This window comes from Poecile atricapillus, chromosome 2 (genome assembly GCF_030490865.1).
Source record: "Poecile atricapillus isolate bPoeAtr1 chromosome 2, bPoeAtr1.hap1, whole genome shotgun sequence".
In the NCBI taxonomy this organism is placed as follows: Eukaryota; Metazoa; Chordata; class Aves; order Passeriformes; family Paridae; genus Poecile; species Poecile atricapillus.
The window spans coordinates 136,338,085-136,353,047 of record NC_081250.1 but is presented as its reverse complement, the minus strand read 5'-3'; the positions used below and the strand labels follow the sequence as shown (position 1 = coordinate 136,353,047).

The 14,963-nt window shown below is 35.9% G+C and overlaps 1 protein-coding gene across 1 annotated transcript in view; it reads left to right on the top strand.

Moving 5' to 3' along the window:
• Positions 1 to 12,881, top strand: part of NUDCD1 (NudC domain containing 1) — a 39,186-nt gene extending 26,305 nt beyond the window's left edge. The window contains exons 6-10 of the mRNA XM_058832532.1: positions 190 to 397; positions 2,468 to 2,612; positions 3,904 to 4,029; positions 5,755 to 5,914; positions 7,128 to 12,881. Coding sequence (XP_058688515.1) covers positions 190 to 397; positions 2,468 to 2,612; positions 3,904 to 4,029; positions 5,755 to 5,914; positions 7,128 to 7,420 — 932 coding nt within the window. The 3' untranslated portion in view covers positions 7,421 to 12,881. The remainder of the gene's footprint in view (positions 1 to 189; positions 398 to 2,467; positions 2,613 to 3,903; positions 4,030 to 5,754; positions 5,915 to 7,127) is intronic.
• Positions 12,882 to 14,963: the final 2,082 nt, after the last annotated feature.

Sequence of the window (14,963 nt, the reverse complement as noted above, 5' to 3'; positions counted from 1 at the left end):
TGCTAAAAAGGTGTTTCTCCATTTTATGATCAGAATATATTTTGTGTAAGTTTTTCAGAGTAAAAGTTAATATACACTTTTTCAAAAACATTTCTTTTACTAAATGCCAAATGTCTCAGCACTGGAGGCTGTGGAATCCAGTAGTCCTTGTAATCTAGTTTGTATTTTCCTGCACGTTTCCAATTGTAGACCCTCTCTACTACTGGCAGCAGACTCAAGATGATGTGACAATAACAGTTCACCTGCCTCAAGACATCACAAAAGATGACATAAAAATACGTTTTTCCCCTGATAATATATGGGTTACGCTGAAAGACCAGCCTCCTTTGATGGAAGGAAAGCTCTATTCATCTGTGGACCATGAAAGCTGCACATGGATAATTAGAGAGGATAAAAGGTATATTTTTTTTAGTTTTTCTATTGATAGGAACTGATTTCAAAACATACACCGTATTGGATTTCTGGCCCTTCTGGAATGATCTCATTTAATGCTACACCCAATGTCCCTTCTTGCAAGAATGTCTCTTCCCTTGAAAACAGTTCACTGGCTTTTGCTGTCTGAGTACTGTTTCTTTATCTAATTGTGAAAGTAATCCCTTCCTTTTGCAGTTATTTTCCAGTTATTCTCTGTGTTAAAAAAAACCCACACAGTATCAAAATATTAAACACAGATTTGTAAGAAGAGTAAACTTAATTGATTCAACTTTTTTTTTTGTATGTTTCAGGATTTATTAGTTCCCGTATACCTTGTTGTTTGTGGTAATTTCTCTTCCACTTTCCACAAGCAAGTATTTTAATAATAATTCAATATAAATTCTTTTGGCTTGACTTATAAATTCTTTATTATATTTTCCTAAAAAATTATATGTGCATTATAGAAAATGAATCTCTGTGAATTTAACATGCTGTAGACCTCAAATACAAATGTTCCTGTTTTTATTTGAGAACTAAATTTTAGGGGTTTTTAAATTCTGAAATAAAAATACAAAAGAATGAAGAGAGTGAAAAAAAAATAATTCAGAGCTCCCTAAAGCATAGTCAGGTTTTTCTTTGTGTTGTCTAATTTTCATACTCTGCCTGGGCTTCAGGTATTCACTTACCCACACTGGTCTGGTTATCTCAGAGATATTCACACTCTTTAATGAACTCAAGAAGAAACATGTAGACCACCAGGTGATCCACTCAACAGCTGATAGCTGTTTATCTAAAACAAAGGCTACCCTTCTGAGTTGTGATAAGCTTGGCTTTTTTCAGTTTCCAAAAGGTTAACTGTAAAGGACAGTGATTCTCAAAAAAAATCAAGAGAGACTGATATTTTTATAGCGATTATACTATTACTGTACATTAAAATTTGACTGTGATTAAAATGTATGGGGTTGTTGGCTTTTAGGTATCATGCTGAAAAATAACTCAGCTGAATAACTTGTTTTTTTTTTTATTACTCATTCAAGTGAGCATTATTGTATGAATCTCAGGTTTCTACTTTAATGAGAAAGAGTAATTCCATATTTCAGTGTAATAAGTTACACTCAGTTCTTAATTTTCATACTGCATCACTGCTATAAATCTATTGATTAAAAGTCAAAAACTTGCTTCAGATGTCTTCTATAAAAGTGTGCTGTTCCTAATACCAGTGCAATTGCTTTAGAAACTGATTCAGAGCTGCTGCTGTGGTGCAGTAATTAGTAACTTAGAGGGTTTTCTTGTCAGGAGCACTACAGTGCTTGTCATTGCTGGAGAACCTGTAAGTGTATCTAAAAAGTGAGTATAATAAATCTGACTTATATCGATATGTTTGTCCTACACAGTATTTACATGGAATGACTATGTTGGTGCATTGGGCTGTGTCTCATTTTTTGTTTACTTAATTAGTTATTCCTAATAGTTTAGTGATTATACTGGGTTCTCGTTGTTGTTGGGTTTTTTTTTACATGTTACAGAAATCTTACCTCTTCTGAGACATAACTTTAGATAGACAGTATAGATAATTAATTGATGTAGCCTTTTTGAGGCCTATAAAATACAAATACTTTTGTCCCAGATGTTATATAGCGGTAGGGCACACTTAAATAGCCCTAAGAACTACTGCTTATGTTTCAAATAAACCTCAGCATTAAAATTCTGTCAGTCTTTGAATAGATTGCTTTACAAGTGATTTCTTGCCATATTTGAAATATTTCAATGAGTCTGCTTCAGGGTAAAATATACTTATACTGAAAATATAAGTGGTTTATAAGAGGTTTCTGTTTAGGCTATTAGAAAATCACATGCTTGGTCTGTTTTTCTTTAGAATATTTTTGTTAGTATAGTGTATTTTATAATTTGAATGCTAATGGTTTCTGTGATTTTCATTATTAATTCAGTTTGAAGAGAAGTGCTCTTATCTACATTGAGAGCTTTTTGACTAATCTGACAAATGGATGTAGTGTTTTCATGTGTTACTCTTTATCTTCTCTTTCCATTTTAGCTTGGAAATCTCTCTGATTAAGAAAAACGAGGGGTGCCAGTGGCCAGAGCTAATCATTGGTGATACAAGAGGGGAATTCATTATGGACCCTTCCCAATGCTCTGAAATAGCTGAAAGCCTGATGCATCTTACCTCTGAAGTAATGGTAAAGAATCAAGAATCAAAGACTTAAAATTCTTGTACTTGTACATGTTGTCTTTTCTTGATACCCTAATTTGCACTGCATTGACCCAACTCATCAGTTCATTTACTATTCATTCACTTTTAATTGAAGCTGTAACAAACTAATGGCAGTAGACTTGTGAATGCCCTTTGAACAGTAAAACCATCTTCAAGGGGGACTGAATTTAACTTATATGATGGTGTCTATGCAACAAACAGAAGCTTGATTTAGCATTGAAAAGAAACTTTGTTCCCACCATTTAGGATGTGCCAGTTTGTTTTAAAGCAGTTAATTAAATGATTTTGAAAGATATCTGTTTCTTGTTTATCAATAGGTTAGCAAAACCTATTTTATACTGTCTTCCTAGGGATACTGTACTTGACCTAGAGACTGTGAGTGTAAATGCCATGTTTAAAAGGAAAATTTAGGAAACTATAAACATGACTCATGAACTTTCTGGCATTTTTGTCATACAGGAAGTCTACTTAAAGTAAAATGTAATTTTTAACTGCTATTTACTTGATACTTGGTTTAATTAGAAAATGGCATCTCATTTTATGAGAATTTATGAAGTGTGCTTCCATGTGGCTTTTGATATATTAGGTTTGGATTATTACTTTGTTTTTAGTAAGGCTGAAAAGTGTTATTAAAATAAATTCTATTTAGTACTCCAGATTGATTTCTCTCTCCCTCAGTATTTGTGAGCGAGATATTGTAGTGTATCTTTTGACTATAGATTTTTTTGAACTTCAAATTTCTTTTCTTTTGTACTTCATACTAGGCTTAATGTGATGATTTTTTAATCAAAAGTTTTCATTAATTTTAAATAGATTTTAATAAATTAAAATTATTATTAGCAAAATTAAAATGTGTCATGTATTTAGAGCTGCTTATAAAATGAATCAATCCATTTTTCAATGGCATTATTGATGATGAGCTGAAATAAGTGTACACTGACGTACATTTACTAAATATGCATATGTTTTCAGAACTGTATACTTTTGCTACTTAGGGTATTTATTGTCCATGTATTAGTGGCTTATGTACCTTTCCTCAAACTGGAATTGATTTTATTGTATCTACCACTTCTGCTGTCCTCCACAGCAGAAATTGTTATATTTATTTTGAGTGAGTAAATAGTAGCTTAATCTTTCAGTATGTATGGATATGCAAATAATTCTTCAGTTGTTCTTGGGGGTCTTTTTTGTGTCATAAAAAAGATTATTTTTTTTCAGTAGTTTCAATTTTCAGTGTAGTTCATTCTTTTTTTCAGAATCCAAACCCTGAAAAGGAAAACCCACCTTGCAATGCTCAAGAGTTAGAAGAGTGTGATGCTTTCCTGGAAGACGGCGCAAGCTTGTGCAGATTTGATGGTGATACCTTAAAAGTCACTCATATAGTAAGTACTGCAAATTATTACAGAAATACTTTAAAGCACTATTTTGTTTGGAATTTGACCTCTGTTATCAGTACAAAAATCTGTAGACTGTTGAAATCACATAAATTTCTCCCATGATATCAAATCACAGTAGCAACAGAAATTGTCAATCCATATGTGTTTTTTGATATCATTTTAATATAAAAACAAAGCTCCTTTTGTTCTGATTAAAAAATATATATACTTTCACAACTGAGCCATTTAAAAAACAAAGTTATAACAGAATAATTATAAGAAAAGGATCTTTTTCAGTGGCATAAAATTTATAGATGACTTAGCTTGCATTTTCCACAGCAGTTTTTCAGACAGCCTGGTAGAAACCTGACCTTTTTTACTAAGGAGCACAGATCACTTTATGATACTTTTTTGTCAATCACACTGAAAATAACAGACTGGGGGACTGACTGGACTGACTGGGCTGAAATGCTTCAATAGTGGGCTTGATTTGGGTTGTAAGCAACTGTGACTAAAAGTAAGCCAGGATTTGATCTGGTCTGTTGCCTGAAGTTGGAAACAAAATCATGTGAAAACATTACAGATTAACTTGTTGTGAGGTTTTTTGGGAATTTTTTTTTAAACTGGATGAAAGTGAAAACTACATTGTGGTTGTAGCATGGTTTGGGTTGCCTGGTAAATTGTAAAGCCTCTGTCCTTGAGATTTTCAATACCAGACTGGATGAAGTTCCCAATACCTATTACTTTATTAATAAATAACTCTGCCTAAACTACTGCTCCTCACACTGAAGGGTTAGAAATGCCCCAGAGACATTTCACAGATCAGGAGGAACATGAGTTCATGGGATCACAGGAGGCTGCTTTCTAGCAGGCAGCAAGACATTGTGGAGCAAGTTTGAACTCCAGGGTGCTTGTAAAATGTTCTTAAAATGTGTGGCATAAAAGTAACTTAAAGGTTAATGTATTTAAAGCATTATGGTCAAAGGACATTTACCTGTGGATAGGAAATATTAATTTCAACCTCTTCTACGGGAACTTGCGGTTTTGTTCCTTGTTAGAGTATGTAGAAATATGAGTATTTCAGTATATGTTTCAGCATACAGGAAAGTATTTTCACTTTGATTTAGTTCTTATTTCAAGTAGTTTAGGGTTTCTTATTAGCAATTTTGGGGCCTTTTCCTTCAGAAATGAGGCTGGTATAACTTTTTACCCACAACTCCTCCAAACATTTTTATTGAAGAGCGTGCCAATCTGAAATTTAGTAATTACTTGATTGCGAGTAAATTAAAAATGTTAACATTTCATCATTTTAGTATTCTATCTAATCCTTGTTTTAGTTCTTGCCAGCTTTTACCTGAGAGGGACAGTATGTCCTTCAGTGTTTAGCCCTGCAGAAAACCAGATGTGATTACTTAGAGAGAATCTTTTTCTAACATGAGAAGTTGTAGGTTAGGATCTACCCTAGAAAACCATGTCTGCACAAAACACATTCCCATTTCCTTGTGTAGTGGATGTAATTTTTCTCTCAATATTACTTCAATGAACTTAATTGCATCTCCTTAAAATGTGTAAGGCACCTGTGGTGTTGATCAGCGGGATGCAGCATAATGTATTCAAACATTTTGTCAAGTAACAAACATAAAACTGTTGATCATCTAACTTCGGCAGTATGTGTAACAGAATTTTCTATTTGTGCTTTGAATAAATATTTTATATTTGTTTTGTTTTCAGATTAATCTTGGAAGCAACCAGTATCTTTTCTCCGTTGTTGTGAATCCCAGAGAAATGCCGTGCTTCTGCCTGAGGCATGATGTTGATGCTCTTCTCTGGCAGCCTCACTCTGACCAACCAGAGAATATGTGGGAACACATTGCTACTTTTAATGCTTTAGGTAAGAAATTAACTTCTGTGTCACATACCTCTGAGACTTTTCTATCTAAATACTTCTGGTATGGCTTATGTTGATATTTCACTTTCTTAAATTGGAATTGAAAGTAATTATAATTCTGTTGATATAAGCATGGTAGCTTAATTTTAGAAATAAGAGAGCATAGAAATGAAATGTTTATGCCCTGGGAGGAAAATAAGCCTTTTCAGACCGCATATAGGATGTAAGCATAGAACTGCATAGTAAAAAAGGGAGTTCCTTGGATAAGTGACCTTGAGTTAGAGACTGAAAAGCATAATCACTACCTTAACACTCACACAGACATTGTCAGGGCAATAGCTGCAGTTAATGCATTATATGTCTAGGTGTGTGTAATCTTATGGTAAGGTGTTTTAATAAGTGACCTTTAGATTTTTTCCTGTCTTCTTGACTCATGTGATAACCATTGGCATACATTTTTACAATGGAAATTAAGCAAATAACCTTGCAGAAAGATGGTAGATCACTTTGCAAAGATTGTATCTCAATTCTCTTTATGGAAGTGTGAAAGGAAATCAGTCTGAAATGAGTCTATGAGTGAATATTAACAGAAATTACAGTGTGTTAAAAAGTAACTCATTTTTCTTCAGTCAGTTCTAAACAGAAAACAAATTTTAAGTGTCTGTTCAAGATCAGGTGGGCTCAGAAATCCTAATTTTTAAATGTAATTACACACTGGGAGATGAGGAGAGACAAAAGATTTGTTCTACTTAGGCTGCAAATATTGGGCCAAGATTGCCCATATGGACCATGTCTGTGGCCTCATGATCCTGCTAAGAAAATGAAAGACCTTGTGAGGCACAAAGGAACCAGATGTGGGAAGAGTATCTTGCTGTACATATGTATCCAAAACACCAGTTAAGATGAGGTATATGAGAATTGTATATTGGTACTATTCTTCCCTCCTCACCAACTCTATTATTGCAAAACCAGCACCACTGGTTAATTCATCCATTAAGAAAGTACTGACTTATGTAATAAGAGTGCTTTGGTGGTTTAGGGTTTTTTTTTTATGTTGAGTGTTTTTGCTTGGTTGGTTGTCATTGTTTGGGGTTATATTTTTTGTTAAAAATTGCACATTATTTTTTAAGTTAAGCTTGGGTTTTTATCAGCCAGTTAAACTTCTGTTGAAATGCATTTATTACTTATCCCTTCTGTTTGGTTTTGGGCTATTTAGGTTATGTCCAAGCATCAAAGCAAGACAAGAAGTTCATGGCTTGTGCTCCAGACTACTCCTACGCTGCTCTTTGCGAGTGCTTGCGACGAGTTTTCATCTATCGCCAGCCGACACCTCTGGCCACAGTTCTCTACAACAGGAAGGAAGGAAGACAAGTAGGACAGGTTGCTAAGCAGCTGGTAGCAACCCTGGAATCCACTGATCCTATCTTAGGCTTTCAAGCTACGAGTGAGAGATTATTTGTTCTCACAACAAAAACCTTGTTTTTAATAAAGGTGAACTCTGGAAATTAATTATTCAGTGTGCTCTGCTGTAGTTTGTGTTAACAGTTTGTTACAGAAGTGAATAGGTAGACAATCTGACAAGTTCAGTCCAATTTGCTGAAAAACAAAAAGGGGATGTTTTACAGGGGAATCAAATTTCTTTGTTAGAATTTTTCTGTAAGAAAGTGAGTTTTTTGACTTTGCTGCCATGGAAGTAAGCTTTTTCAGAGCTATGGGAAAATGTCTTCTGCATTACCATCTTTGTCAAAGGAATTGTCAGATACTGCTATCACATAGGTGAATAGATTTATGCATTGCTTTTTCCAAATGACTTTATTTGCTATACTTCTGAGTTTTGAAAATTCGCTGCTTTTTAAAAAAAGTTTACCTATGAAAAAAGTAGTCTGATAAAGAGTTACAGGCATATGATGTGCACAGTAGAATGTATCATAAAGAAAAAAAAATCTCCAGTGCAAATATTGTTGACCAAAAAGTTGATCTGCTATTTTGACATTCAGTAGTTTTGAGTGAAATGAATCGGGTGTTATGTTTCTTATACAGGTAATTAAATGGAGAAATTTTGCTGTATATGCACATTTTAAATTATTGGTTTGGGACTTATTTATACTTACAGTAAAATTTGTTCATGTTTCTAGAATACATTTTAGTAGCTTTTTCCAGAAGCAATGTAAGGGTCAATATATAGCTGGCAATTATACATCAAATTCTGTTAGTTAAGGTCTTGTTGTACTCTCAGTTGTGCCATTTTTGTTTGACTTTATACTTCATTTCAAGTGACTCATTTACAATGAGAAAATGGCTGACAGAAAATCACTGGTATTGTAACCTGGGATGGGACACTCAGAGGTGCTGCTTCTGCCTCAGATGCCACTGTAAATGCTGCGTTGTGACATAACTGTTCTGTCTGTGATGCCTAACTCAAAACCTGGTATATTTGCAATATAACAGTACTAAGGCAAATGAGGATGCTTTGGTTGAACAAACTGGTATGGTCAATTGAGTTGAATAGCTGTATCTGAAGCTTTTTGTTTCTTATTTTAAATTGGCATTGTCAGTACATTTAAACCAAAGAGTCAGTTGTGTCAGCTCCACCCTGGGTTGGGCTTTTTTCATAGTTTGCTTACAAATCCATAGCAAAGAATGCCTAATGTGTTGTGTACTGGCCAGAAAGGTGCTCTCATCTGTGGTACCAAAGTACTGAGAGACTCAAATACAGGCAGCCTTTTAGTTTGCATCTCCCTACCAATGTTATTTCAGAACTCTCTAAGAATCTGTCGTGAGAAGAATAAAGGTTTCGTTACTTGTGATTGTTTTGATTCTCCTGTAACTTCTCCAGATTTCTATCAGTGAACTGATTAAATAACATGTGGGAGGCAAGCAGTTGTGGCTTGCAAAAACCCTCCAAATGCAGAAGCTTTTCAAGGAACTTGATTTTCCTTCTCCTCACAGCAGGATTATATAGTATATCAAATATTGAAAAGCTCTTCCATTCTTTTACTTGGATAAGTTAAAACAGACTGGATTTGTAAATCTCTTTTCATTCTGTCCTTTTAAAACTGTTTTGAAAATGCTTTTTGGAAAGGCTCAGTGAATGTATTACCATTGCATGACTGGTTTGCATTTAAATTTTATTTGTTGGCCAGTAGTGTCACACAAGGTGGTAGAATTCCTGCAGAGGTTCTGTAGAAAAAAATTACATAGCTTATTACTTTGCAGCATAAATTAAATGCTTTTAGATGTATATGAATATTACTTAATAAGATATTAATCTTTGGGGACACAATTAAGAACATGATCTTCGGCAAATGGAGGAGTGAAGGAGTAAAGGAATCATAGTTAACATGCCTTTATCATCTCTAGCCTACTGCAGGCAGTTTCAATATACATGAGAATTTCACCTGTTCTTTGTCAAATTCTTCTTGCTGTGAGTTACATGTCTGGAAACATGCTCTGCTGTCTCCTGCAACAGAGGAAACAAAGTCAACTAAAATGGTTAGCTCTTGAAAGGTGTTACAATATGCAATGACTAGAACTCACATTTTAAATGTATGTCTGTTTCAAGGGAGTTCTTGTTTGTATCTGGAAATAACTGAACACAGGGAAAAGGTTCATCCTTTTTCCATGTTACTCATCTGTTTGTAATCATGTTCCCAGGAACAATGTATCAAGTAGTCTCTTTCTTACTTGGCTTCTATGAGAGTCGAGGATATTTTATTATTTGAATTACTTTTTACCTTGAGGAACCTGGAGTGCTGTTGCACAGCAAACTTACCCTGAGGCAGGGAAATCCCAAGCACAAAAGCAGGCTGGGAAAAGAATGGATTGAGGGCAGCCCTGGAGAAAAGGACTTGGGGGTGCTGGTGGATAGAGGATGGACATGGCCCAGCAGTGTGCACTTGCAGCCCAGAAACCTAAACATGGCCTGGGCTGCATCATGTGAAGCATGGCCTGTAGGTCCAGAGAGGTGATTCTGCCCCTCTGCTCTGCTCTGCTCTGCTCTGCTCTGCTCTGCTCTGCTCTGCTCTGCTCTGCTCTGCTCTGCTCTGCTCTGCTCTGCTCTGCTCTGCTCTGCTCTGCTCTGCCCTGCCCTGGTGAGACCCCACCTGGAGAAATGCATCCAGCTCTGAGGTCCCCAGCATAACAGACATGGACTAGTTGGAGTAAGTCCAGAGGAGGGACACGAAGATCATCAGAGGGCTGAAGCACCTTGTCTATGACAACAGACTGGAGAGAGTTTGGGTTCAGCCTGGGAAAGAGATAAGTTTCTGGATAATAAGTCTCTGGGAGACCTTAGAGGAGCCTCCTAGTGCATACAGGGGCCTGCAAGAGTGTTGGAGAGGGGTTTTGGACAAGGCCATGTAGTGGTAGGATAAGGGATAATGGCTTTAAGCTGAAAGAGAGTAGGTTTAGATTAGATACAGGAGGAAAATCTTTACTGTGTGAGTGGTGAGGCACTGGACAAAGTTTCCCAGAGAAGCTGTGGATGCCCTGTCCTTTAAAGCTCAGCACCAGACTGGATGGGGCTTTGAGCAACTTGGTCTAGTGCAAGTTGTCCCTGCCCATAGTGTGGGGTTGGAACTAGATGATCTTTAAGGTCAGTTTTCAACCATCTTATAGTAATTAAATGGCTGCAAGCCAGCAGGAGACCCTCCCTATCATCAGTTCAGTTTCTGTGTTCAATTACTCTTAAGGCTTATTTGTTCATTTGTATCCTAAATAGGCTTATACGAAGTATAAAATGTGGATATTTAAGAGATGGTTTTCTGATGACCATGCTTCAATTTTTCTAGGATTTTGTTTCTTGAGATCTTACTTTTTCAGACATTTCTTCCTGAGAGGTCCCAATCACAATCTGTTTACAGAATTTCTGAGAAAATATTTTACTATTACAGGTTTACTTGGCTGTTATGGCATTACTTAATTTTAGTATTTTCCGTTCTTTCCTTAACTGCATGTTTGGAATGCATAATGTATTCTTCTACAAATTTAAATAAACAGAAAAAATGTTAAAATTTTAAAATTACTTTAAAGGATTTATATTAATTTCAAATATGTAGTCTTCCTATATTACTGAAATAAAATAAAAAATAGAAATAAGAAATTCCTTAAAATAAAACTTGTGTTAAGGAGCTTTGTGCTATGGCAAAGTTCTAGCAGGTCCCTGCACTGCAGTGCCAGGGCTGTTGCCAAGACATGCACTATTGCACTCCTTGTAGGTCTCTGTGAAATCCCCTGTACAGCCTTGCTAATGTTCCACTTCTGCCAACACACAAATTTAGAGGTAGTTACTGGAGGGGGTTGACAAGTATTCAGGTGCATTTGTGTGTTAAAGTGTGCCTCTGATTCTGTGTCTTCTTTACAAAACCCAAATGATCTGGACAAACCCTCCTAGATGCAAGAAAGAGATCTGTCCTTTCTTCCTCTCCCCCTACCTGAACATGGGTGCTTTTTTGCAGGAAAGTGGAGGAAAAGGGGAAGAATTTGGTCTGTATGTCTGTCCTTTGACAAAAAGTGGTTCTTCATTAATGAAACAGCAGATCCAATGAGAGTAAAACTAAGGTTAAAGCTTTTATTTCAGTTTTTCTGTGCTGTGTTTTAATATGAGCCACTAGAACTCTTTCATTTCCTTGCCTTCTGTCAATTTATTTTTTTCTGTTCTCATTATGCAGATTAGATGAACTTGTAGCCTGCAGCCAACCACATATTAGCTGTATAATAAAAATTTTGGTTTAAAATGTTGTGCTATCAGTCCTATGTGCCTGTATTTCTGGAAATTTGGTGGTATTTGTTTCCCCTCCTCCCTATGCAATTCATGTTCATTTGTGCTATGGATAAAAATCAGCAAGGTCTAAGGATAACCTGATGTCTTTGATATAGAAGAGCCAAGCATCAAGCTAGCTTTTTCATCAAGACTATTGTAATACTTTCAAAGCCAAGGTATAGTCCCTTTTTGTTGGAGAAGCGTTTGCTGGAGTAATAGTTTTTCCTTTATAAAAGGTTTAAGTTCCTTCTGTAAAACTTCCTTTACACAAAGATCTTTGTCATTAAGTGGTAGCTGGATATTGATATAATAAAATAACATCTAATTAATAGTTTCAGATGCAGACCTGGAAGATACTTGTCATAGTCTTTACCAATCTAATGCTCTATACAAAATACCTTTATAAACCATTCCAGTGCATTTTTGCAATCTAATGTCAGTTGCAAGGAGCTTTCAACAAAAACACAAAAGAAAGCGAATTTTAAAAAATTAATAATTTTAGAGCGTGACTTGCATTATGCTGTGATGAATATACACTTTCTAGTAGTGTGCATTTCTTAATGTATTAGTTTCATTCTGAATGTGCAGGACTTGTGTATGTATGTACATTTGTATTTCCATCTGTATATGCACACACCTGTATGAATTCATGCTGCCTTAAGGTATGGGGAGGGTGGGGTGGCTTTTGGAGAGAATCTTTTAACCTTACTGACAGCAAAGCTTCGATTCTTCATTAACATGTTCATGAGCCTGCCATACATGTGTTGTAATGTCATGATAACTGCTTTATGTGAAAACATCAGTCATGAATCCTGTAGTGATTTCCTCTGCTGAGGGTTAAATGTGAGACATCTCAGTTTTTAATTTTACCCAAACTTAAACAGCTCAGAGGCCAAGTACTGAGTCGATTCCTCAAGTTGGCAGAATTGATGCAGAAGTGGTAAGTATTTATTTTTATCAGAACAAGTGATGTTTAGAGGGAAAAGAAATAAGACCCACTGAATACTAATTCAGTCATTTTCAGCACTGAAATTGCAGGTGATTGGCCTTTAATGATTTTTCTCTTTTAAGTTGCTCAATCTCTCTGTTGCGTGTGTCCCCTCTAATAAATGTAGAATACTTTATGGTAATTTAAGGTTGAGCAATTTATGGGAATTTTCTGAATAACTCAATTATGCTTCCATATGTGGCATCTAAAATATAGGCATGAGGTACAAGATGGATACACCTAGTCACAAAGAGACCAGGAACTCAGGCTCTTGATTTGATCAAGGGCTGGCAATCATCTGAGCAGAAATAAAAAACGATGTTTTGAAGACATTTTCACGCGTTGCAATTTCTGATTCTAAAAAGAGTAAAAACATGGGAATCTGCAGAATCATTATAGAATCACAGATTGGTTTGGGTTAGAAAGGACCTTAAGGATCATCTAGTTACAGCACTCCTGCCATGAGCAGGGGCACCTTTCACTAGACCAGGTTGCTCAGAGCTCTATCCAACCTACCTTGAACAGAACCAGGGAGGGAACACCCACAGCTTCTCTGGGCAATCTGTTCCAGTGCCTCACCATCCTCACAGTAAAGAATTTCTTCTTAATATCTAATCTAAACCTGCCCCTTTCAGTTTAATATCCTTGCCCCATGTCCTTGTCCAAATTGCCTCTCCAGCTCTCTCACAGGCTTCCTTTAGGTACTAGAAGGTGCTCTAAAAGGCCTCCCTGGAGCCATCTCTTCTCTCGGCTGAACACTCTCTCCCTGTCTTCACAGGAGAATAAGTTTGCTTAGCCAAGATAAAACTTACACAGGCTCCTATTTAAAATCTAGGGATATATGCAATACTCTATTCGAAACAGCTGGATCAATTAGAAAGAACTTGTTTGTTACCAAGATCTCCTCTGTTGTTGTTTTCTTTGCAAGGGTAAGTCATCAGTAAAACTGCCTGGATGCTGTTGTGATTGGAGTCACTCCTTTTGTCCTGTTTCTTACCTGGTGTAGCTCCAGGTGGTTGCTGCTGTCTGAAAAATTCAATTAATAGTCCTATAATATATAGTTAATAGTTATATTAACTATAGAAATAGCTATATTTATAACTATAATTGTAGTTACTTAACATATAGTTAATAATTATAAGCTCTAAGAATTGGCTGCTGTTAGCAACACAGTTCTGACCCTCTTTGTATGCAATGTGACATCTAATAAAACCTGTCTTTTCACATAAACAAAAAAGAAGACAAAAAACACAAACAAACACACAAAAAAAACCCCCAAATACCTAAAACTCAGACTGCTTTATTGTTTCACTTTTTTTTCTGGGAAGTACAACAATAATGTGTTTCTTTCCTCTCTTAGAAATGCTTTCCTGTGCTATAAAGAAAGATGCAAAGTTAAACCTCATGTCTCTTAATGCCGTGGGGACAGCAAGGTATCTGTCACTGATTCAGTTATATTTCAGGGACGAATTAGCATGCAACTTGGTTAGACTGCCAGCCATTCCCTTAGGAAGTGGGGTAAAGTGAAATCAGGTTATTTTAATAGGTTCACTGTGTCTGTTTGCATGGCTGCACTCTCTGAGGTCCATATAATTCAACATACGGAAATGTTCAGATGCCCAGACAACTGTGAACACATTTCACTATGTGAACACATCTGATGTATCTACAGAGTTTGGTGCTCTTACTCAGTTACCTGCCATCTCAAATTATTTTCTGTTGTCTGTTTTCTTTGATAACAGAAATAAGTTAACTTGCTGAGTGACTGCAGTAATCTGCTGTGGAAGGAAAGAGTACACAGTAGATTCTTAAAGATATGTTTCTATATCTAATGTGAGTTATATTATGACAAATCGGTTACATGGTTCTGACTACAAGTTGATTAATGTTTACAATTAATGAATTCCCACAAGTCACATTTTCTGGTGGAATTATTCACAGATTTGTAAGCAAACATGAGAACATTAATTCAGAGCTGGCAATAATTAGCATTTCTCATTTAGTTTTCACTTGGTTATTCTGCCTTCATTATAAATTTCTTGAAACCTATAAGAACTAGTTCACTTTGCAATCTTAAGTGATGCTGACTAAGAAACTGGAGCTTTGCTTCCTAAATACTGGCAGTGGTCAAATTCAACAAGGCCAGAGAGGACTAAGGAGAACTTCATGGTGCTTTAAATGCATCCTGTTAAAAGCAACCTACCAATGCAAAGAGAGTGCAGATGCTTAATTACCACTTCTGGATACTTCCTGACTTTAGCAGCCTTCATTGTTCCAAAGCAAGATTATAGCCTAGGAAGAAG